Source organism: Ixodes scapularis, unplaced genomic scaffold (genome assembly GCF_016920785.2).
Source record: "Ixodes scapularis isolate PalLabHiFi unplaced genomic scaffold, ASM1692078v2 PGA_scaffold0__279_contigs__length_252992795, whole genome shotgun sequence".
Lineage (NCBI taxonomy): Eukaryota > Metazoa > Arthropoda > Arachnida > Ixodida > Ixodidae > Ixodes > Ixodes scapularis.
Window position 1 is genome coordinate 239,806,966 of NW_024609835.1, and position 26,220 is coordinate 239,833,185.

The 26,220-nt window shown below is 47.1% G+C and overlaps 1 protein-coding gene across 1 annotated transcript in view; it reads left to right on the forward strand.

Moving 5' to 3' along the window:
* The window catches only part of LOC8033550 (cubilin), a 264,814-nt gene that overhangs the window by 34,741 nt on the left and 203,853 nt on the right, over positions 1-26,220 (forward strand). Inside the window, exons 3-4 of the mRNA XM_042291012.1 lie at positions 2,148-2,195; positions 4,215-4,307. Of these exons, the coding sequence (XP_042146946.1) occupies positions 2,148-2,195; positions 4,215-4,307 (141 nt within the window). The remainder of the gene's footprint in view (positions 1-2,147; positions 2,196-4,214; positions 4,308-26,220) is intronic.

Genomic DNA, 26,220 nt, shown 5'->3' on the forward strand with positions numbered 1-26,220 from the left:
TCACGTGACGCAAGGTGACGTAACGTGACGTCACATTCACCACTAAATTTAGCGGAAAATGTACGGGCGGACGGAGAGACAGAAAAACGGACGGAGTGGACAGAGTACATTTTGGGTTTGGAGGGTAGCGTTAAAAATCATTATAAACATGATTCTATTTTAGAGTCAACGTCTGAAATGCGGGTAAAAGCACGTTTGTGATCGCTCCTAACACAAAATATGTCTCATGACGTAAATATTGATTTGTTTATCGATTGAATTTTGTTTTGCGACAAAGGTGTCATAGCCGAGCACTTTAAACCGACATTTGTTTTGAAGTTCAGAGCCCTTGAGTTCTTCAGCAGAATATTCGGCTTTCGCCCCTTGATGCGGCCTACGCAGACTATCGAGTTGATTTGTTCGCTGTTTACGTCGGGTTACAGTTCTTCTTACAAACAGTTCACCAGCGTTTGGAGCATACATGCGCTCGCGTAAATATCTGCATGCCCAGCAACTGGCGAACGAAGCTCGTCGTTATCGCAGGTAGCCGCTGGTGTATGTGCTTTAAGAACGTCGAGCACCATAGAGGTTTGCTGGAGAGCGTTGATCATTGAACGCACAGCTTAACGCATAGTTGTGGAACGCACAAAGTTGTAACGCAGTTGGTCGCGCTTTAACGCGAACATCTGAACCAACCTTTACGCAGGTTGCCTAAGCCGTCAAGTCATCAAATTCCATTTCGCGCGTGTTTTTCACCTGTCTCTGCTCAATAGCAAAATCTACTAACATGCTACCAGGGATGGGCAGTATTTGAAATGCAAGTATTTGAAATACGTATTTCAAATACTTTGCGTATTTTGCATTTGTATTTAATTACAAATTGGGTAATGTATTTGACGTGTGTATTTAAATACTAAAACGTGGGTATTTCAAAGACAATTGTAATTAAATACAATTTTGTGGGCGAATATACATTCCTCAAATTTATTGTCACTGTACAGAGCAGAAAGAAAACTACGTTCTGTACCGAATGCAGTGTCTCTCAATCACGCACAAGCGTTTAGTGACTTTGTGATTACGGTGCTAGTCCAGGACAAGAATAGTGACGAAATCGACGTTCACAGGCAGACTGGCTAAATAAGTGCCTGCGACAACTTGTCATGATTTCCAGCCTGATTTCCATCCATATTTTTGCCTGGAACATTCTAAATGCGCGGGTCGTCCAGATTTTCGTAACTGGTGCGAGTTGCAACAATAAAAAATTCTCTAGCCAGTGCTGCGCGTCTTGGTCGTCTCGGTTCTTTGTTGGTCTATACCAAAATGTAATCGACAAAGAGAACTGCTTGAAGCTCTGTACTTTTTCACCTATTACGTCCAAGCTGATTACATTTTTTTTTTTTTTGTGATTATATTTCTATTACCGTTACTAGAACCTCGCACACTAACTCCCGAGTGTGCGATGCAAAATTAAAATGAGATACCCAGAAACCCGTTGCAGGTGCACTGAAGTCGCTGACGCAAATTTTGAGGAATGTACTTGGAAAAGTATTTGGAGGAGACGAAATACATTTGGTTGTATTCATATCTTGTACTTAAATGTTTTTTTGGAAATGTAGTTAGATTTGTAATTAAATACATTTTTCACGAAGTATTTTGTATTTGTATTTCGATACATATTTGCATGTATTTTGCCCATCCCTGCATGCTACAAATATTTTTGTTTGTGCGATGCTATGAAGTGGAACGTTAAGATATCCAAAATATTGTTTCATTACTTAGCCGGGTGGTTTTTTTTCATTTGAAATGAAAAATAAGCAAAAGCATTCGCTCGAGGCAGTAAGACGGCCGAGTTTCCGAAATGTAATCATTTATGAATAGCAGCCATAAAATTATATTTCACTGAGTGTTCACTGTTTACATCTACACCACCAAATTCTGTTGTGCTACAGAGAGCTTAAGCCTTGAGGGTTGTGTTCCTGGTCATCGACACTTGATCTGACATCAGTTAAGCGATTCCTTCGAGCCAGCCACGTGGCTGTGTTTTTTAACTATGATATAAACTCCTGTTCGGTGTTTTTGTTTTTCATGTAAGTGGCAGAATGTTTTATCGCAGCCCAACCGCTTAGAATCGTTTTAGATTTCAGAGACATGCCTATTTTTATTTTCAGGTTGCGGAGGCCTCTCGAACGCTGGCTCCTTCGGCGACTTCTGATCAGGTAAGTCCTCGTCCCTTCGGGGTGTTTAGAACCTCCATCTTGGTTTCATCAAGGTTGGGCGTGCGAACCTGTCATTATCTTTTGTTGACGTTTTGGAAAAAGTTGATTATTAATTATGTTGGCCATTAGTCGGGAAAATAGTAAAAAAAAAACGGGTTTTCTTAGAGAGACCTAGAAGGATTATCTCCTAAATTATGGGTTTCAGTACCTCGCAGGGATCAGGTTAATTGATGGATGTTAGGAATCAACTGAAATCGGGTCCTGAAAAAATGTGTTTCTTCTTATGTATGTTATGTGTACTATATGTTGTGTTTAGCAATTTATACTATGTTTATTAGATAATGAAAATGATTATCAATATACAACTCACATAGATTATTCATCCGCCCTTTTTGACCCGTCGCTCCCCTCGACTACAACAAGGTGCCAAAGCAAGGTTACCCATCACGTTGTGTATATCCAGACGTGGATAAGGAGACACCTTCATCAGCTCTTCGTCGTTAAAATATGGTCATTAACACCGCTTTCATTCGTGCTAGCTTATCTCCCTTCCGCATGTCCTGCAAGAAACTAAACACGTAGGGCCTTTTTCCTTATATATACGGCTTCCTTTTCTTTTGCCCTGTGAATATTGCAAATGAAAAATGAGTGCCCGTTATTTGGTTCAACGTTTTGCTTTTTGACAACTTTTCGTCACTGTTCGATTTGAATTCATTTGGTGTTGAAATTCCATTCTTCGCACCCCTTTACTCAAAGTAATTCGAGCATGAATGTGACGTTGATAGGTTAGCAGTGATACATACAGGAGAAATATATCACTGCTAACTAATCAATGTCGGACCTCTCCATGGAACGTCGGATTAATTTAGCGCGAACACGCCAGCACACTGATTTTGAACGATGATTCAGCACTTCCTGTAAGATAAGTTCGACAAAAGGGCAGTATTTATTAGTTCTAGTGCTCCGAATCATTATGATTGAGTAATTACGCCACGAGCGCTTAAGTTAACGTGCCGATTTGGCAAACTAAATAAATTTAGACTATTGGCACAAATAATGTTTAGCCGGTGTGACCTTCAAGGGCCAATTAAGGGTTGTGTGCAGCATGAATTAACTAGAAATGCTTCTGATATGAAACTAGTTTATTGTGATAATGCAATTAAATGCAAAGGTGGAAGCGAGCTGAACAATAATGACTTAGAAAACAAAACTTAAAAATGCAGGCCGTTCACCGTTGTTGGCGTTAGACTGGTGGCAGCTGATAAAACACGTTCGCACTATAGTGACGTCAAACTCCTAGTTAGTTCAGTTGGTAAAGCGCTCCACTGGAAACGGGGAGGTCCTTGGTTCGATTCTAGGACCAGGCGGATTTATTCGGCCGCGCACCAATCTCCTATACCCGTTTTCACCTCAAGAAAAAAAGAAGTTTTGCTCCATGTTCCTACGCCGCGCGAGGTAGTTCTCACAAAATTTGGTCGTCGGAGGAAGAAGCGATGCTTTTGGCGTTTGAAACGTGTACGTCTTGATAAGAGAACACGTATCTAATCTAAAATACACCTACATATGTCTCAATTCTCAGCGTAACGAGGGGAACTAGTCATGCTCCGCGAGGAGCCGAACTTTTTTTACTATGGTTCTTGAGGTGAAAACGGGTATAGCTGTGTTCGGAAATTTGTGTTTCTCCTTTGTCCCCCTCCTTCTCCTTCTCCTGGGATTTTCGTCATAAAACTAGTTAATTACAAAAATACCTACCAGACGTTATACATTTTTTGGGGTCTTTAAAAAAGTAGCATTGGTTAGGTGTTGTGAATAATGTTATAGATTAGCATCACTGGTGTGTTCGTTGGTAGGACGCCGGCAGTTATTTTTACAAATGTATTTTCTAATACTAGGCCCCGCTCAAGTGTAATCGAATTCTTTTAATTTTAGGTGGATTTACCACTTAAAATGGTCTGGTTTATGTACAACAGCCCCACTTTATTTAGTGCCAACTGCTGCAAATGGCCGACTATTTTACAGCTGCAGTCTTTGGCAGACACTGTAGTGAAGGTCGAGGAGCTCCGGCAAAGACTGGACCAACTCAAGACCAATGTCGATGGTCTGCGCAACCAGGTAAGACGACGAGTTCCTCTGGTTTGGTTAAGGCTGTAATTATCAGACCACTTTAATTCTAAGTACTTGCATATGTTTCAACTTTTTATTTAGGAATACATTATTATTTTAGCACCGTACTGTGGTCATTTATGGGTGACCCTGACATAAGTACTGCAGACTCTCGCAACCCAAGTTTCACAACAATTTTCAAGTCTACGACGTTGACCATTTGATGCATTGAAGGGGTGGGCAAATTGCCTCTCGTGAAGATCAGTAACTATTTTTACTGCGATAAAAATGTTGTTTCATGTACACAAAACCTGGTCATTTACAGTATACACACATCTCTTTCAACTACATGCATTATCATATCTTAAGGTTACTATTGATTTACATTTCTCACGGCCAAGTTCCAAACAATTTTTGGGGAATAATCACTTTTTCGGTTGTTGGGGAGGGCCTTACTGTTCTTTACAATTTTTAATGTGTCTAGATGAAGATAAAAAAATGTTGAAAAAATTACTGTTTATCCATGACAGTCAACAGCGTGTTGCCTTTTGATTCGTGAAATACTTTGTTTTTGTGTGCTGAGGTCACAATTTATGATAATTATTCAATACATGACGATAACATCTTCATGCCAGGTGGCATAAATTGATTTGTCAATGATTGTTTCATTTTAATTTGACCAAAATTGTCGGGGAAGGGGTGATTTTTATACTTACAAATAATATAAAGAGCCCGCCTTCCGGCGAAGAAATAAAAAGCTTGCAATAAAATCGAATAGAAGAAAATAAATAATTTTCGGTAAAATAAACTTCAAATACCTTTAAACTGAATGTGAGTGCACAAACGAGCTGGTGTACATTGAACATAACAAAAAATGCTGAAGGAAAAAAAAAAAGGCACGAACCTTTCAGTGTTTGTGTCGTCTTTTTCCCCTTCAACGGACATAGACTTTTCATTGAATATGTTGTCTTTACCTGTCGGTTAAAACAAATATAAAAAAACCAACCTAATTCTAGTACTCATTCATAATATAAAAAATACACTAACACATTACTTTTATTTCTAGCTCCGCAATCAGTGCATTCCTAAAAACAAGCTATCTGTCAGTGTATTTTATAATTGATAATGATGACTCAATATTATATCTTTCCTGAAGTTTATAGAGTTAAACAATTGATATATTTAAAGTAGTCATTCTAAACAAAACCTTTTTCTTTTCATACACAAGTCATAGTGTTAGAACTACCAGATACAAATGTCGGATGAGCTTTCTTGTGGTATGGTTTGGACAACTACCTAAATAAATCGTTTAGACAAAACTACGAACTCAGGCTTAGACATACTGGCTTCACCACAGTGGTATTATTGAGGTCAATAAAACCAGATCTGGTGGAAACCCATCTTACTATAGGTTATTCACTTCCATGCTTTTTTGAGAAATACAGGAATAATGCCGCACGGAATAATACCGATTTCCAAAAGCAAGCTTTCATGTTCGGTAAGGTCGCCTCTATTCTCAAGGCACAGATCCAGGCATTATACTTCTGTGTTTTGGCAACGGATGATTTCTATTAGAATAGTTGCTTGTATGACTATTGATGGACTGTATTGCTGATGTGGAAAATAGATATGAGTTATAATTAGTGTTCTGTATTTTCAGATAAATAAAGAAATCTGAAGAACACTTACTCACACAATTTTTCCAGCTCGAATTTATCGGAAAAATTGAAATTTCAATGTCACAACGAAAAAAAGAAGACGGTGTTTCACAAATAAATTTTGTCCGACTAAAAGTCCAGTAGTCCTAAAGAGAAGCCACTCCAGTTTCCTTTGAAATCTGGGGCTACTGGAAAAGGGGTGTCTACATTTTACCTCGTCCAGGTTCGTTGAGGACGAGACATGTGACCTCTGGGTCACTACAAAAGCCATTGTTTAGGTTTGCAGTTTGAACAGTACTATTTGTTTTTCTTACAGAAATGATGGGTAGTGTTTTTATAACAATAAATGCTATGAATCCTTAAAGTTCAACAGAAGCGGAGTTAAGCTGAATATTCCATGCTTCTCACCAACTACGTCCTAAAGTTTAGTTATTTAAAATTATTAACTGTTACTGAGGCAACACCTTTTAGCAATAGTTATAGTATGGTATGACCAATGGCAAGGGCGCCAATGCAAAATGCAACTACAAAAATATCACTCGAGGCAGGTCAGTTCTTACGAAGTTGCTGATATGTTTTTGTTCGCACTACGTGTATTTTGTTTTTTAATCTAAAACAAATTGGGAAGACAATGCAGGTCAACAATGAATTTCAGAAACTGGAAATCTAACAAAAATAAATTCAGATGCACACCGTCACCGAACTTTTACCTAAAAATAAAATCTGTAGGACATCCTCCGAATTTTAATAGAAATAAACTCCAAAAACATGGACTCATAGTCATAATGGAGTAAACACCAAGATATCTTCTATGCACCAGGTCAAGACTTGTGTCGTCGTGCGGTATTTTGGGCGTGTCAGATTGAACTTTCAGTGTGAACGTGTTCGAAGGACCAACTCTAATACGATAGCTTATTTTTGAGTGAATTATATCACATTTAGATATGATAAAACATTCGGCAATAAAAATACGATGTTCTTTCTAAACAAATATCTAAAATTCATTTGCGTATTTTAACAAGTCTGAATGGCTAGAAGAACCTCACGACTAAGAACTAGGCGCAACACAGCCCATATCAGTACATAGTTATAAATACAATCAAACTGGTGGCATTTTGTTCACATGTAATTTGAATTAATTTATATATTTTTTTTAAACTTCCGATAAAGAATAAACTGTAGCATATTTTAAGACAAGCTTTTCGAAAATTAAAGGATAAAAGCTTTATTATATTAAAAAAACTATATTTTAAATGCAAGGTGAATAATAAAGGAGAATATTATTTTAATCATGATTAATTGCATCCCATTTACTATCAAGATTCAAATAAAAAGTTGTCCGCAAAAAAAAAAAAGTTTCGTGCAACTGACGTCACTTCCGGTTAGGTTTGAAGTCGAAACCAGGGCACTGATAGCGTCTGCTATCAGTGCCCTGACCCCATGTTGTAGACATTCGGCGTCTTACCGCGATCCCAGCAGTGCCTTAGAGCCATTGAACCGCCTTTGTATAACCACATTTCAGAATATTCTTTTGTCCTAGTCAATCGCAGAGGTTCCTCATCTAGCACAAAGTGCAGTACACAAACCCTTAGTTGGGGTACGAAGCTTTTCTGTCGGGATAATAGAGTTAATAGTCTAGAGTGAAAGGTCCCATGCATTTGACCGCTTCGAAATGGCGGGGCATATCCTAAAAACGGCTAGTTCAAAGCGAGTAACTGCAGCCGTTACCACCTTATACTAGCTATTTACCACCTCAAAGGCGCGGACAATATGACGGCATCTGCTGCCTCGGCTGCATCGCCGGTCAGTGATTTCCCTACACACCCTGTAAGGGGGTGTACACCCTCCTTGTTTTTCTGAATGCACCTGTTGAATATTAGAAGAAGAGGAGAGCCCGGCTACAGCGCGGGCTCGCGAGCCGGCGCACCGGCGATCGAGTTGTTCTTGTAGATAAAATGGACGCAAACGGTACGGAGCGGTTCTACTCCTTTCTTTAACATCTGGTGCCGAAACCCGGGAAGGCTTTGAAGGACCGCTTCGGCCTCACCGCGAACACCGACGTTCATGGACCGCATGAAGAGGACACGCGCCGTCGTCCGTTCAGCCGTTACCCGTACCCTGAACATGCTCACCGATCTACTACGAGGCCCTGATCCCGACTCCACCGATCTGCAAGTACACCTCGATTTCCTCCTCCAAAAAGAAGCGCAGCTGATAGACCTGGACAAGCAGATCAGCGATCTGGTGGACGACGACGGCCTGGAGAACGAGGTTGCCGGCACGCTAGAGTACAACATGAACATCAGCCACACCGTCACCCGAGTTCGTTGTGCTCTAGCTCGAAACCATATCGCCAGCGATCCATCCCAAGTCACGGACAACGCTACCGTCATCGGCGACCAGGGCCTCCGTTTCTGCCGGAGCAGGAGGCCCCTCTCACACACCCGTTCAACGAACACCGCGTACCGTCGCTCTACCGAAGCTGCAAATACCTCCTTTTTCGGGGAACCTCCGGGACTGGCAAGGGTTTTGGGATCATTTTCGAGCGACGATTCACGACAACGTCGAACTTCCACGCATAGAAAAATTCAAATATTTACAGACTTATCTGACTGGGCCAGCAAAACAGGCAATTGAATGGGTGAGGCTATCGGAAGAAGGGTACGAGCTCGCTATCAAAAGCCTTTTTGAAAGATTTGGACGGAACAGCATTCTGGTAGACGAGCATATCGACCAACTGCTAGCGTTGGCACCCGTCCACAGCTCCAACAACATTGCGCAGCTGCGACATCTGTATGACTCTGTACAGTTCCGCACAAGCTGTCTTGAAGGCTTAGGCGTCCCATCTACTCAGTACGCAGTCGTCCTCAAGCGCGTTCTTATGAGATCGCTCCCCAATGACCTCGCTATTCTCTTTAGACTGAACCTGAAGGAAAGGGAGTCACCGAACGACTCGGGCATTTACCAGACCGGTATCAGCATCCCAGATACAACCGAAGTTGCCACGATTTTGAAGTTTCTTCGAATACAAATAGAAAGTCGCGAGGAGAGTCAAGGAGGGAGTCAGTGGTCTTCGTCTGTGCCACCACAAGAAGACCGAAGGGGGACACGACCTTCAATCGCCCATCCCAGTTCTCCATCGGCTCTCGCCCTGCCGACTGCGTCGATAACGCCAGGGCCTGGGTCGTGCTTACTTTGTGGCAACCTGGGACACCAACTCCAGGACTGCGATTCTAATATATCGCCAGATATGAAACGGAACCGACTGAGGGCTGCAAGGTGTTGCTTCAAATGCGGCAAGATTAACCACGTAGCCCGTAACTGCCGTACATCGACACGACTGGTTTGCGGTACTTGCAACGGACGTCATATAACTATCCTCTGCGACGTATGGCGCTTCCCTCAAGACGAGTCCAGACCAAACCTCGCTGCGCCGCTCAGCGAATCACGTAGAGACGAGAACAGAGGAGACTCCGATAACCACGTCACCAGCGCTCCCACTAGCAGCACGGGAGCTTCATCGGTTTTGCTCCAAACCGCGAAGGCATGGGCTACGGGTACCACTGACAGTACCCTGGTAAGAGTTCTCCTGGACACCGGAAGCCAACGGACATTCATAAAGCGAGACACCGCCGAGAGGCTTCAATGCGAAGTCCTCGGTACCGAAGAGCTCACAGTCTACACATTCGGAAACACTAGACACCCGACAAATTATCGTTGCCGCCGTGTGAGCTTGACACTACAAAGTCAGTACAGTACGAGCAAGGTTACCATGGAGGCGCTCGAAGTACCCGACCTCTGTACCGTACGAACACCTCGCCTCGACAATGATATCTTGAATCAGCTACATTCCGAAGGGCTGATTGTGGGTGACGTCGCTCCCCCGAGTTTACAGGCGGACACAGAGATAAGTGTACTTGTCGGCTCCGACCTCTACTGGAAGGTAGTAACTGGACAAATCCGTCGTCTAACCGAACAACTGACAGCAGTCCATACCCTTTTTGGGTGGATGGTACAAGGCCGCTACAATTGCTCAACTGATTGCCGGAGTAACACAACAGCCCTTTCATTAATCAGCTACGAAATAGCGAACACCGGACCGTTTCCTGATCCATCCGAGATGTGGCGACTGGATGCAATCGGAATCTCTGACCTTCCCTCCACCGACCCGGCAACTCACCCAGCGTTGCTTCAATTCAGAGAACAGATCATTAAAAAGGGGGACCGCTATGAAGTCCCTCTGATGTTCAAGCACCCAGAACTTGGTATCAGTGACAACAATCGCCTGACAGCTGTCACTCGATTACATGCTCAACTTCGGCGATTTCAGCACAATCCAGAACTTCTGATACAGTACGACGACGCTATCCGACAGTATTTTCGCGAAGGGCACGCTGAGCGAATTCCAGCCTCTTCCACTCCTTCTGAAAGTGTATACTACTTACCCCATCACGCCGTGGTGCGCAAGGGGGCAGTCACAACTAAGCTTCGCGTAGTCTTTGACGCTTCGTCCCACGCTCCGAACATGCCGTCATTGAATAGTGTTCTGGACAAAGGCCGCAAACTGGACACGGACCTGGTACAACTCCTCCTCACGTTCCGCAGCAGTCCAGTCATCCTGACCGCTGACATTCACAAGGCCTTTCTTCAAATCGGCATCCGAGCACAAGACCGTGACGCCCTTAGATTTCTTTGGTTCGAACACTTGCCACCAGAAGATGGGCTTCAGCCTCCCATTGTCGAATGGCGGATGATTCGTGTTCCATTTGGAGCGTCATCGAGTCCGCTCCTTCTGGCAGCAACGCTCCGTTATCACCTTGAATCAATGAAGAATCACTACCCCTCAGTCGTTTCCGAGCTACAGAACTCATTCTACGTCGACGACCTCGTTGTGGGTGCTGCGTCAGAAACGGAGGCCCTTCACATTTACCGCGACGCCACGTCCATCCTGGCGAAGGCTGGGATGAAACTCTGTAAGTGGTCATCGAATTCTTCTCGCCTCCAGAGTTTGTTCCTGCAGGATGGTGTTTCGTACGACAATGCGACAACGGAAACAGACGCGATAAAGGTGCTAGGTCTGGAATGGGACCGCACAGCTGACGAGGTCCTTATCAGCACAAATGGAGCCTCCTTCCCACCGCATCGAGCGACAAAACGCACACTCCTTCAGGCATTTTCGCGAATTTTCGATCCTCTAGGATACCTTGCGCCATTCGTGATCCGTGCACGACTTCTGTTTCAAACACTTTGGATTATCAACCACGCATGGGACAAGGTCCTTACCCCCAAGGAACAAGGGGAATGGGAATCTTAGTATTCCGAGCTTGCGTTGCTCTCCTCTCTGCGTCTACCACGAAACGCCCTACCCTTAGCAATCGAGAGAGATACGCCGGTGGAGATGCACATCTTTGTCGATGCTAGCCCCCGCGCTTACGGTGCAGCAATCTATCTGCGAACACCCGTCAAGCAGGGCTCATTCACGACAAACATCCTAATCAGCCGCTCCCGCATCGCGCCCATTAAACCAGTGACGCTACCCCGCTTGGAATTGTTAGCTTGCTTGTTAGGAGCTCGCCTCTTCGACTACGTAAAGAAGACAACAAGAATTGCCCACCTGGAAGTCCAATTTTGGACGGACTCCGAGATTGCTTTATGCTGGATCGCCGGTGACGCAGCAAGATGGCAACAGTTCGTCCGCAACCGCGTGACTGAAATCCAGCGTCTCACCGAAGGATTCCCTTGGTCCCACTGCCCGAGTCACGATAACCCCGCAGATCTACTCACACGAGGGGTATCAGCTACCTTTCTACTCAAAAGTCAGAAATGGTGGAATGGACCCCTCTGGTTAACCCAGTCGTCGACAGATTGGCCCGTCAAAGAAACTCGCAACCAACTCACCATTCTTCCAGAGACGGTAGCATCATCGAGCACGATCGCTCCGGTCACGACGTCAAACAACACGAGCCCGTTACTCGAGTTGTCTAATTACGGATCGCTATCTCGCGTCATCCGTCTCACTGCGTGGATTCGACGCTTCATGAACAATGCGTCGCCCAGTCGTAATTCTGTCTCGGGACCCTTAACTTCGACAGAACTGATATCTGCTGAGACTTACTGGATTCGCGTCGTCCAAATCGAAGCCTTTCCACTTGAAGTCGTAGCGCTACAAGGGAATCGACCCCTGCCTTCCAGCTCAGGCATCCGTCGTCTACTTCCGTTCATCGGACCACAAGGTACAATGCGTGTTGGAGGCCGCCTACAGGAGCTGAATGCATCACAAGATTTGAAGCACCCTTATTTGTTACCGCCCAAGCATAGATTTACACACCTATTAGTGTTGGACGCACACAACCGACTGCTTCATGGTGGAATACAAGATACCCTGACTGAGGTACGGGAAAGATTTTGGGTACCGAGGGGACGGCAGATCGTAAAAAGGGCCTTGCACACCTGCTTACCATGCAAGCGCCGGAGGCTCGTACCAGAAACTGCACCCATGGCTCCTCTCCCGCGTGAGCGAATCACAGAAACAGGTCCGTTTAATGTCGTCGGCATCGATTTCTGTGGACCCCTATATGTTCGTAACACCGCGGTTGATACGAAGGCCTACATCGTAGTTTTTTCTTGCGCGGTCACCCGAACCATACACCTCGAACTTACTTCGCGCACGACGTCTCAAGCCTTTTTGTTCGCCTTTCGTCGTTTCGTCTCTCGCAGAGGTCTGCCATCTATAGTCTACTCGGACAACGCTCGAACATTCCACCAATCCGCGAAACTCCTCAACCTCGCCTCCTCTCCTGAAGTACAAGACTACACAAGCGGACTCCGAATTCAATGGCGCTTCAACGTGGAGCGAGCCCCTTGGTGGGGAGGATGGTGGGAGCGCGTCATCCGCTCTGTAAAGGACTGCTAGAAACGATGTCTGGGTCGCAACAGTCTGTCATACGAGGAACTGACCACCGTGCTCCTTGAAGTTGAAGCCGTTTTAAATTCCCGCCCACTGACTTATCTAAGTTCCGAACCCGACGATCTTCAGGCATTGACACCTTCGCACTTCCTCCTAGGAAAACGCGCTATCAGTCTACCGTTGGAAGTAGAGCCTACATCGCTGAGCTCGACACCTGTGGACCTTCGCCGCCGTGCTCAAGTGTGGAAGCGGACGTTGGAACACCTTTGGAAGCGGTGGAGAAAAGAATATCTGCTGCAGTTACGCTCCGCCCACATCAGCACCACAACATCACCGCCTCGACTACAGATCGGCGACGTGGTCATCGTAGAGGACGACAGCACACCTCCTCTGCTATGGAAACTTGGTCGGGTGACGACTACGTTCCCGGGCAGGGACGGCGTAACTCGAGCATGCGCGCTACGCCTTTCTAACGGCTCGCAACTGCGCCGCCCTGTTCAGCGCCTCTATCTCCTCGAGGCGGGAACACCATCCGCAACGCCGCCGGGGGGAGGATGTTGAATATTAGAAGAAGAGGAGAGCCCGGCTACAGCGCGGGCTCGCGAGCCGGCGCACCGGCGATCGAGTTGTTCTTGTAGATAAAATGGACGCAAACGGTACGGAGCGGTTCTAGTCCTTTCTTTAACAGCACCCCTTTAATTCGCAACGACTCCTGTATTCTGAATGACCCCCCCCCCCAACCCCCTCCCCCTAAAAATTTAGGCGTGCAGAGAGAGAGGCGTAGAGCGAAAAGGGGGAGGTTTGGGATTTCTGGGGGCGGCTACAGGCGAATGGGAAAGGCAAAGAGAAAGCTGTGTGGAGCGCCTGTAGATGACAGGGAAGACGAAAGAAGAAGGTGGCGGTCGGAATAGTGTATCTCTCGACTGGTAAGAAATCCCAGGAAACAGACAAGGCACAACTGACCTGCGTACAGAAGGACGTGGAAGAACTGAACCTAACTGCCATCCTACTCGGCGACTTTAACGAGTATATAGAAGAACTAGATGAGAGGACAGACAAGACCGGCCGGGAACTCTTACGTTGCATGAAAAAAAAATGAGATTAGCGATGGTGAACGGAACAATCAAATGTAAAGAGAAGATCACATGGGCAGTTCGGGAACGTTCATCATGCAGAGACTACTGTCATGTCCCCAACACTATATAAAAGCCTAAAAGAAATAACAATAGATGAGACTGGCGCTGCGAGTCTTGGAAGTGACCACCGCCATCTGTCATTAGAGTTTGTGGCAAACAAAACAAGACAGTCGCCAACGCTAACGACACCTAAAGGGCTGACCAGTTTAGAAGTGAAGAGTGTGATGGAGGAGCTGGAAAAGGAGGTGGAGGACGAACCCATCCGACAGTACACAGACGTTATGAATTGGATGCGCAAGCGGATTGCATAGGCGAAGGGAATAAGGAACGGACACCGGAAGCAGTTACGAAAGAGAAGGGGATGGTGGGACACAGAGTTGGGAGATTCAAGAGACCGGAGGAGAGCGGCACGCAAGAGGCACGGTGAAGAAGTTAAAATGAGGGAGCAGAAAGAAGACATTCTGAAAGCATGGGAGGAATACTAGGCAAGAAATATTGAGTTCTTGTCTGTGGTGCAGAGAAAGATGAAGAAGGTGGACTTACAACTGCTCAAGGAATCGCGAAGCAGTGGCAAAGATGCCTTAGGAAAGTTCTGGCAACATGACAGAGGTGAGGAGAGATGGGCAGAGCCTAACCCGACAACAATAAGAGATACCAGGAACGTAGTAGTCCTGACTGAACTGGAATATATCAGGCAGATTGCTCTAGCAATGGCGAAGAGCTTCGAGAAACGAGATGCAGTAAGACAGAGTGACACCCTGAAGGACACCATATGAGGCACCCAACAGCGCCGAGCTATATCACAGGGCGAGTTGAATGTGGCCATGCAACGCATGGATGGCCACATGGCAACGGGTCTAGATGACCTTCCAGCAAGCCTTGTGGCGAGGATGGGAAGAAAGTCCTGGGAACGGCTAAGAGAGGGGCTCTCCTGTGTGATAGAAAACGGGGGAGATACAGGAGGAATGGAGGAGTTCCCGGGTCAGGAGGCTGTACAAGGAGAAAGAGGACAGGATGGCCCTGAAAAAATGCCGTCCGATAAAAGTGACTTCGGTGCTCTACCGGCCTTTCATGCATGTAGTAAAGCAACGTCTAGAGGGCTGAGCAGAGCACAAGAAAATACTGGGGGAGACCCAAAATTGATTCCACAAGGGAAGGAGTATAAAGGACAACTGGTTTGTGATTACACAAGCCATGGAGATAGACAACCATGAGCAGAGGCCTCTATACCTCGATGTCTTGGACATTTCCAGGGCGTATGACTCTGTGAACCATGGGCTTCTGGGGACAGTATTGGAGCAGTTAGGAATGCCTGTGAAATGGAGGGACTTACTCCAGGAGATATACAAAGACGGCTGTGTTGTGGTAAAGTGGGGGTGGAGGGGCGGAATTCACCGAGCCCATAAGGGCCACAATGGGACTAAGACAGGGTGCCCGCTTTCACCACTTCTGTTCACGTTGTACGTTGCAAGGATGGAGAGAGCACTGGAGGGCAGTCACTAGGGTTTCAACATGGGCTGCAGTGAAGAGGGGAGGGAAGCTGATCAGAGCATTCCTGCCTTAATCCATGCGGATGACGTGGTGCTTATGGCAGGGTCTCTGGAGGAGCTTCAGAAATAGCTGGACGCCTGCGGAGAAGAGGGAACCACTCTGGGGCTAGCGTTCAACCCCAGCAAGTCTTGAGTCCTCGGGGCAGAGGTGGAGAACCGGGACACCCAGGGGACAGAGGATGCCCCGTCATAGCTGTCGCAGAGGGTTAACATTCAGGGCCAAGAGGTCGAGTGTAAGATCGAATGTAAATACCTGTGAGTGACGTTGCAGTTGGGACGAAAGTACCTGGAACAACATAAAACCGAGCTGAGGACCACGGCGAACAAACGCAAGGGCTACCTGAGATGCAGGGGAATGTGGAGTTTCTACCGGTACGAGACGGTGCGGCCACTGTGAAAAATGGTGGCGGTGCCGGGCCTGACGTACGCCAATGCCGTGCTGTGCCCGTCGGCGCGTACATGAGTACTTCTGGAATTGATGCAACGAGAAGTGGGTCGCCTGGCGCTGGGAACACACCGAAACACCACCAGTGAGTGCGTCCAAGGCGACATGGGCTGGTCCTGCGTTGAAGCCCGTGAGGCCAGCAGCAAACTGATTTTCGAGCGGCGTCTATGCACCGCATAACCAGAACAACGAGGGGCTCGCCAGGTGTTCAAGTACATTGACCTTCGAAGCATCAACACCCAATGGGTAAAGAGGATGAACCAGCTCATGGGGTGATATGACGTGCCACGGGTGCTGTTGTACGAGATCGATATCCGGGGACGGTGAAACGGGTCAGGGAACGCGTGAAGGACATAGAAACGACCGGATGAATCGCCACGGTCGGCGCACGGCCGCCCCTCGTCGTCTACGGTGCGGAGAAGAGCATCGTGCGCGAGGAATTCGTCGACAATTCGAAGGTCAGTGGGCTGCTGTGCGAGGCACTAAAGGGAGTGTTGAAGGACAGGTTACCTGAGGTCCAAGTACACGCCGGGGATGGACGGTACGTGCCAGCTGCGCGGCCGGCAGGTGGAGACAGCCGGACATGTCATAATGGAGTGCCCAGAGCCAAGGCCGCCCATGCCACCAGACCTGGCGGACTATGCATTTGCATTGGGGCTGAGGAGGTTGGAACCGACAACATCGACAGGGCAGGAGCAGACGACGATGACGACATAGACGACGCAGACGATGCATACGATGTCCGTCGATGAAGATGAAGGTCGAAACCATGGTGCCCAGCGCGGCCAGCGTGACGATGACTGCGTCCTTAGGGTGGTTGAAATCGCAAAGCGAAGATTGGAGGACTGTTGGGTGGGCATGGCAATCAAACTTAAGTTGTTGTTTTTTTGGCTACATTTAGTATTACTAAAACTGTGATCGCCCGATACCAGGAAGTTAAACCACCACACCCATATTCATATCCGTGGGACCAGTCGGAGCTTGCGGGGCGCTCATTTCTGCGATCCCAACCTGTCGTTTTGGCCGTGTGTCCTGTGCTGTTCTCGTGCTCCCGCGTGGAGTGCATAGTTGATGTTCATGTGCTCGACTGGACGAGTGTGTGCCTGGGCGTGGACTGCTCTGAGGATCGTTATAACGAGGCGGAGACTAGCGTCCGCTCGTCACCGGATCCGCCGCTCCATGGTGATTGTTTGGCCGGTTCAGAGACATTGGTTCCGCCGACCAAGAAGCTCCGCTGCCTCGCTTCTACTCGTCACAGGGAACATCGTCTCTACGGTCTGTGTGTGCTTGGTGGTTGAATGATTCTGATTAAGCTTTCTTTGGTTTTTTTTTTCAGCGTAATTTACCAGCGTAATTTTCCGTAGAAGAAATCTAAATTATCGCGGCTCATTCGTAAGCCATGGATCACACCAGAGCTTGGTAAGATTAATGTTTAAAATAGTCTCTACGATAAATTTTTTAAAACAAGAGACCCAGATAACTTGAATATATTCAAATCATATCGTAACGTAACTGAAGAAGCTGGTACTTCTTCAGGCCTGTGATGTGGACCGAGACAGACTCCTCGTTCATATTTTTCCCAGCGAGCCTGTAGGTAAGACGTCACAGTCGTGCCTTTACCACGGAGGGCCCTTCCCACTTCGGAGCAAGTAAGGCTGCAAATCCGCTCGCTGCATTACTCAAAGGATGGGTTCTCATGAGGACCAGGTCCCCCAACTTGTACTCCAGGTGACGATGACTCTTATCGTTCTGGGCCGTCTGTTCGATCCTGGCGGCATCGAGATTCTCCCTTGCATCGTGCAACGCACTTGACAGGCGATTATTTTAACCCATCGCGTACTTAGGAAATGGGCGCTCTGTTGAACCTTGGTTATCTTGTAACCCGTTTTCCAGCGGAGACGATAGCTCCTTACCCATGTTCAGAGGCGCAGACGTCCCCCCGTCAATCTGTTCACGGTTGTCCGGATTGCAAAACCCATCTCGACGATGTGTTCGTCCCAGTCCCTGTGTCTCTCTGATAGCCTGATCGGCATGCTCTTCAAGTTTTGGTTCATTTTCTCAGTGATATTAGCCTGAGAATAGTACAATGTCGTCCTCTTGTGCTTTATGTATAGCGCCAAGCAGGAGTCAATAAACACCCTGCTAGTAAAACAACTAGTGTTATCGCTGATGAGACATGTGGGTGTGCCGAAGCGCATAAAAGTTTCCAACAACTTCTCTCAGTTGCGCTCCGAAACCAGCTTCCTCCAGCGGGTGTAATTCCACCTATATTGAGAAATGATCGGTTATCACCATTAAATACTGGTTCCCACGGGAACGCCTTGGTAGTGCGCCGATAATGTGGCAAACGACCATCTCCCATCGGTAATGACTCACTACAGGCTGCATCAGGCGTGGGGGCTTTACCCCTCGCGGCTACGCTTTCTGGCAGGCTGGCCAGCTACGAGCGTATTGGAGTGTGTTCTGTCTCATCCACGACCAGGCCGCGACGAGACATAACTTTTAACAAGTCTTGCTGCCGCTGCCATGACCAGCCAGAGTCGAATGGTGAAAGTATCCAATAAACCGCCTCCATAGCCTCCTGGGAATCACCACCCTGAACAAAGAGTCGTTCCCCTCCTCCTTACCGATTGTTGGGATATAGCAGAGCAATAAGCCAGCAGGTATGAATCAATATGTTCGGTAACTTGACCGCTAGCATACCCGGTGCTACTTGCCATTTCCCCAATTTTCCCCAACACCCGCTGACAAAAACCGTCCGCCTTTCGGGCCTCGACAAGCTCTTCCTTGCTCACCGCTTGTCCCCAAGTCACGATCCTTTATTTCCTCGTGCGGCCTGCTAACACTGCGACGAGCTCCTGTTGCATCGATTCCGTCCCGCTGTCTCGCTTATGAGCGGCCGCGCGGGAGGCTCGTTTCTCGGAATCCCCTGGTTGCGTCCCCTCCTTCCAACCACTATCATGAGGCGCCGAAGAAAGTGCGCCTGCAACCTTGTTGGTCGATCCCTTTTGGTACTCAGCAGTATAAGAGTATCGCTGCAGGGTAAGTGTCCACCGAGCTAACCTCCTCACCGCCTCTTCCTACATTTGAATCCAGCTTAGAGTGGCGTGGTCTGCCTGAATAACAAAAGTGGTCCCGCCTAAATACTGGTCGAACTTTTTTAGAGCAAACATGACGGCCAGCCCTCCTTTTCCGCTACACTGTAATTGCGTTCTGGTGGTGTAAGGGTTCGGCTGGTGAATGCCACCTGGCGCAACTGTCCGTCAAGTTCTAGCAATAAAACCGCACCGACGCCGTAGTCGCTCGCGCCTGTCTGTACAACGAATGGACGGTTAAGGTCTGGCAGGTACAGGCTAGCTGCGGCTGCTATCGCCTTCGTGAGGAAAGAGATAGCTACCTCTTGTTCTCGGCCCCAGACCCATCTCTAGCCTTTGTGGAGCAGCAGGTTCAGTGACCGTGGAAGTCCAGCACAGCCTGGAATGAACTGCCGATAAAAAGCGACCATTCCAAGAAACCTTTGAAGGCTCTTCGCGTCGCGAAGAGCCCTCAAATTATCCTCGTTTGGCCCTCAAGGTACCATCAACTACAATAAAACTCAGGAGGATGACTCTTGAGGTCGCGAGCTGTACCTTCTTTGGACTAATCGTTAACCCCGCCATGCTCACCCTCCTTAATATGATCTCAAGGTGTATTAGGTGCTCCTCAAATTACTTTGGAAACACAACAACATAATCCATGTATGCTATGAAAAAGTTGAACCTCGCGTCTTCCAGCACGATGTCCATCAACCGTTGGGAACTCGTTAGCGAGTTAGACAATCCGAACGGAAGGCGGATAAACTCAAGAAGATTCCTGTGACAGGTGAACGCCGTCTTCTGGACATCCTCTGGTTCTACCTGGTTCTGCAAAAACCTCTGCTACAATCCAATGTAGTGAAAACCCTCGCGCTATCCAACGAGTACATGATGGACTCAAGAGATGGGAAGGGATATGTATCCCTTCGGTGTCATCTCATTAAGTCGGCGGTAGTCAACGCAGAGGCGAGCGGTGCCGTCTTTGTTTGGCGCTAAGACTACCGGAAAAGCTTAGGGGCTCTGTGACGGCCGCACGGCCCCCGTGTCTATCATCTCATCGAGAGCCTTATCTAGGAGAGCTCGCTCGTGCGCACTCAGCGGTCTGGGATTACAACCCCATGGCCTAGCATCTCCTGTGTCAATTCTATGTTGTAAAATGTTTGTAAGTTCCGGCCTCTCGGTAAATATAGCTGCGTGTCGATGCGAGGCGTCTGCTAGTCTTCGCCGTTGTTCTACCGGCCCGTTGTAAGCAGCGACAATCGCTTCAACGTTTCCCGATACGATTCACGCAGCTAATGTTTGCTCCTCTCGTTATGTGGAGAGTGAGCGTTCTAGGCCCTTACCGAAACTCAGTGGTACCCGTTATTTTGCAAGTCTAATCCCCTCCCGGCAGACGAAGTCCTGTCCTAAGATCACAGGAATTTGTATGTCTGGCAGAGAAAGAAAACGCTGCCTTCTTCGTCTGCCGTCGAGGCTAAGGTGAAGCCGTAATTCCCTTTGCGCCTTAGTCGATCCAGCTGCTAAACGCAGCGCGGTGGAAACTTCACGCGCGTGAAGTGCTCTTCGACGACAGTCTTCGTAGACTCTGTACCCCGATTAGAAAGGGGTTGAACTGGTGCTAATTAGTGCGTAGTAAATGCTACCATAAATTTTGACGCGCACGTACGGCCCTTCTCAGATGTCACACACTGAGTCCGACATGCCGACAGGGCAAACACCAACCGGTCGCCAACCGCAAATCCAGCCCCGCTAGCAGACTGATGAGGGGCCTCAGCCGGCAACCATGAGTCTGGAAGTACAATTAGTGGCATCGGCCTCTCCCGTTTCCCTGTGAGCCATGGGGGAGAAGCTGTTGTCCATGTGCACTAACGCTTGATATGCCCAAGCTGATTGCATATATAATACCTGAGCTGTCCCCTGCCATCATGTGCTGAATGTCTGCCGCCACCACCACGCGATGCAGTGTCGCGCCGAGAGTCATTGTAGTTTCCTCGACCCTCGCGATGATTTGCGACTCCGCAATGGTCAGCTGCGCCACCTCCCCCACGGAGATGCGCCCTGGAAGAGCCCGCGTTGGCTGCTCTGTGCCTCTGTTCAAAAGCGAAGGGATCCAAGGCGCGGGGCACAGCAGTTTCGCCACTCCTATGTTCTCTAACGGCCACGTACGGCATACGTGAGTCGTCGCAAGCTCCCGCGCCTCGTCCTGTCCAGGAGCAGCCCGGATCCAGAGATTCCTCTGCGCGTGGAGGGGGGCGATACTACAAATCGGCGAGCAAGCTCGCCTGAACGATGCGCGCCTCTTTGGCAAGTGTTTCCAGATCAGCGAAATCACGTACGCGGAAGTAGGCTTTAAATCTAGGGTGACACTGGCGGATCGCCCTAGCTACCTTCTCCGCGTCTGACGCTGTAGGTGTGGCTCTGGAATAGAGCTCCTGGAGAGCGCGGACGTATTCTACGAGGCTCTCGTCCGGATGTTGAGTACGGCTGGCTAGCTCATCTCTGATCCGCATCTCATAGTCGGGAGACAGAAACGCCTCCTTGAATCGTGCCCGGAAGTCTGCCATCGAAGGGAACGGCCTCTGCATTCGTCTCCAAAGCGCTGCGTCGCCCGTCAACGCTATTGGGACGATCTGTATTAGGGCCGTTTTATCCGACGCGCCCAACGCGGCAATGTACGCTTCTAGATCCTGCAGAAAATCGTGTACCGATGTTCCGTCGGAGTAGCCCGAATAAGTCGGCGTCGGCACGCTCAACCCCAGGCGCGGCACGGGTGTAGGTGCGGGATTCACCACCCCTTGGGCCGAACCCATCTGTCTAGAAAACATCGCGAACATCACCATCATGGCGTGCATTAGTTCGCTGACGTCTCCCGTGTTCACCGCTGGAAATGGGGGCTCCAGCACTGCCGCAACGCTCGCTTGCCCACTTGTGCCTTCTCCCGCCTCCGAGTCAATATCAGACACTGACCGGGAAGGGCGGCCTTATTCTAAGACCTGGACATGGCGGCAGAACGTTAAACACTGGTGCTTAGCGGGGTACGAAAAATTCTAAGGAAAAAAAAAGGAAACCTAAATCTAGAAATTGCGATTCGTGGGACTCCCTGGGAGCGAACAGAAACAACGGCAGACTGATTGGGTCGAGGTTGGAAGCACCAGTTAAATGGGTCGTCTGTCTGTATCGCCCGATCAGACGGAGTTCATTTCGCTCCGAGGAAGTCACACGGGAAACACTACAATTAGGATAGGTTTATTTGATACTCAAGTATGAGTCCGATGAGGAGGGGGCCACGGCCGTTGGAGGGGTTGCTGGGCACCGGCTCTTCCGTTGTCCTGCAGCCTTCGAATAGACTACTTCCATAAAGCCCTGCATGCAACACGGCGCGCGTTGCACTCTGGGAACTAGTTGGCCAGGGAGGAGGGTGGCATGGTTTCGGTTTCGATCGACACGTCGACAAGAGATGGTTTTCTGGTCCCGAGAGCGTCATTTGTGGTCTCTAAACTAACCTAAATGGCCAGGCCTCGAAGCTTTAGCACAAGCCTGAGACGTATAGCTTGTCTTAACACATGCTTGTTGTATTTTTGTACTTGAACCTTCCTGTTACCGTTCCAATCGAGGTATGTGGACGAGCCAGTGCTGGGAATCTCGACGCTGTGAAGCTCGGGGATCTTGCTTGTATGCGAATCAACAAGCTGTAGCAACCAGTAAGAATGCATACATCGAGCTCGCGCCTTTACATTAGTGTTGTTGATCAGGAAGTTTGTTTGTTTCGTGCGTCCATAGACGAAATATTACTTTTTGTAATTACTGTATTTCTTAATATGCCTGAGTATGCGAGGTAAAACTCGGAGGCGCCATTGAAAAGCTCAATTTGATACACTTCTTATCTCTTATCTGTACTGACCCGTAGCACTGCACGAAGTGAAGTCGCCACCCGCTTGCATTCCATTAATATTGAACATCGCGTATGCACATAAAGTTATCCTGCAATCATATAGGCAAATTCGCACATACAGACCGTTTTGAAAAAGCAAAAGTCGAGCACTTGTGTGAAGAATGTCGCACCGTTCCCCGGAAGTGCGCCGGACGGGCATGAACCCCCATGCGCACCGCATAGGGGTTCATGCCCGTCCGTCGCACGGTGCGACATTCTTCACACAAGTGCTCGAACGAATTCAAAGCGCGTTTGACGGTTGCTAATAGCCATAATATTTGTTTTGTGTTTGTTTTTTTTCCTGCCTGAGTATGCCAAGATAATTTCAGACACACCGTTCAGGCGCAGATCTTGGGCGTCAGTAAAAGCTCGTCCAAAAAGGCTTAGCGAGGAGTAGGGGACGCTTGTTAGGGCCTCCGTCGTAGCTAGCCGATCTCAGCGTTTGCGAGAAATTAATCTTCTACCAGCATAATATTCGAGTGGGAGATATATGATGACACGAGGAAGACATCATAATAATTTCTGTGCAGTAGTGAGGTCGAATTTATTGCGTTTCCTTAAAAGTTCATGCGTAAACGCTGGGCTCAACTTTGATACCCTGTGAGGATGCGGCTTTCTTTTCGCCCAATGAAGTAACAAGAAACGGACGTTTGGCAAACAAAATGCGTATAAGGCTCCCGATGAACAAATTTCTGTTCTAGTTCAGTGGTACTAGACGGGATTATTGAAATTGAGCTCGAACATGCACTCGTAGGGTGAGGTGACTAAGCCACGTCTTACTACGTTCGGATACGCACACACAATATCCGGTGTTTCGGAACCAAGGAAAGTGCCCCGGTCTTCGTTTTGTATCGCTCGAGAATGAGTCTGTTGTACGTTCGTGAAAAGTTAGATAATCGAAAACGCAAGCAGCGCATTCGGTCGCGGAGTGATAGCATGAGGTGAAGCTGCTCAGTCGAAACCGAAACTGAGTGGCCAACTAGTTCCCAGAGTGCACTGCGCGGTATTTCGCCGCGATGGGGCGCGTCGGTTTTGGAAGTAGTCCATTGCTCGTGTCCTCCCTGCCACGAGCCCCGACCATCTTTTTCCTTCTCTTCTTCCCCGCTAGAGGCGCCGTCCCTCCACGTGCCGCGCGGCTCATTGTCCCCGACAAGATCAATATTTAAAATGGTGTGTACGATGAATTTCTTAAAATAAGAAACCCAGATGACCTGAAAATATTCAAATCATATCGCAACCAGCTGACAAAGAAAATCCGAAATGAAAGAACGCGGTACTTCTCCGATTTCTTTCAAGCGTCGTTTGGGTGCACCGATTGTGTACGGAAAATACTAAATCCTGTAACCGCCCGCTCAGAGCCGCGTTTTCCCCAAATCAATCATATATTTCCCAACAGTACGCGGTTAGCCGAATTTTCGTTAGCTAATGCTTTGAAGGAGTATTTTGTGAACCTGACACATATCAATTCCAAGCTAGATGCTAATCAATGTCTCCAAGATAGAAATGACAATCCTATATTTTTTCATCCCGTTGATGACGCCGAGATAATTTCTGTTATTTCCCCGTTAAAAAAGAAAAAAAAAAAGATAGCACCAGCTGGTACTCGGACGATATTCAAATTAAACCAGTCAAGTTTGTTTGAGATACTAAAGCCTGACTCACATTTGTAACCTAAGTGGTGGAATATTCCCCAAGAAAATGCAAATTGCTAAGCTACTTGTACTCTTTAAAAAAAAAGATAAGAACGCGATGAGCAAATATAGAGACCTATTTCAATTTTACCAGTTTCTTTTTAATGTGCATAAAATATATTGCACTTTTGCTTAGTAAGTTTTTCTGATAAACACGGTATATTGAGCACCTCTCAGTATGAATTCTGTTAGAATAAGTCAACTAAAAGAGCTCTACTTAAAGAGAACGAACTTATACTGCGGAAATTGGGGGAGAGGCACCTTTCTTTTTCAAAAACTAGACTATTACGGCATTAGAGGAACCAAGACTTTTAGATTTGGAACATCGAAAGCGTTATTATCGCGCGAGTTTCTTCTGAAATTAAGCCTATTACATCCGGGGTTTCGCAGGGTAGCATACTCAGTCCTTTTCAGCATTTACGTGAACGACATTATCAAGATAAAATTTGTGTCAAAAATTGCAATTTACGCGGATGACAATTGTATTTTCTTCCCAGGTACAAATGATAATGCTTTGGTATACAGTTCGAACTTGGCTTTAACGCAACGTGATACTTAGGCACAGTGCAGTTGCTTGAAGATAAGTCTGTAGTAAGGTACAGCTCAAGAAGGCAGGGCGAGGGAAAGGGAGGCTGGAGGGGAAGAAGCAGATGGAACGCTGGAGGGGAGAGGGGAAACATCCTTCTCTTTTCAGCGTTTTGTCTGTTTCCTCCTCCCCGGCCTTCCTTTTTCTCGCCCTACGTTCTTGAGTTGCAACGGACTATAGCAAAACTTAAGCCGTACTTTTTCGACCGACGTGCAAAACGGTGCTTTTAACCGAAGCCATTGTATTAATTTTATATCCAATAGAAATTATCAATTATTTTAACACTTTAGTCGTTATTTTTAGGACACATATGGTATGGTCATATGCATCGTGTTCCCACAACCACTGTAGAAGTATCAATTTAAAACTCATTTTATTCTCCCTTAACCTATTGCCATCTGGTTTGGCGCACTACTACTTTCACAAATTAAAAAAAAAATCTATTACAGTAAAAACATGTTAAGAATCATTTCAAGTGTTCCATAATATACTCATACCGAACAACTATTCGAACGTTTTCAAGTTCTTGATACTAAAAAAAAAACTATACAATTACAAGCTTGGTCGTAGTTTTCTTAGATCTAAAAATACCAAGGGTATTAAATGCTAAAGTTGACACTTCCTAAGCTTTTGAATGATCTAGATGAGAGAAAAAATATAGAAACAATTAGATTTTTTTTTATCTTTGTCGTATGTTGTCTTGTTTCTAGGACGATAGTGTGTGTATATGCTGTTGGATATTTTTTGCTGAGTGTTTATAATTGGACTGCATATTTCTCTTTTTGCCTTTTTGTACTTTTTTTAAATGCTTCTTTGTGTTTGATGAAGGGGCCTAGGGCTCATCAAGCTGTCTATAAACAGTTTTTTTCCTCGGCCTCCCTCATAGATAATGTATCGCTGCGATGGAAAAAAAATGAAATGAAATTATTACTAATAAAAAGATG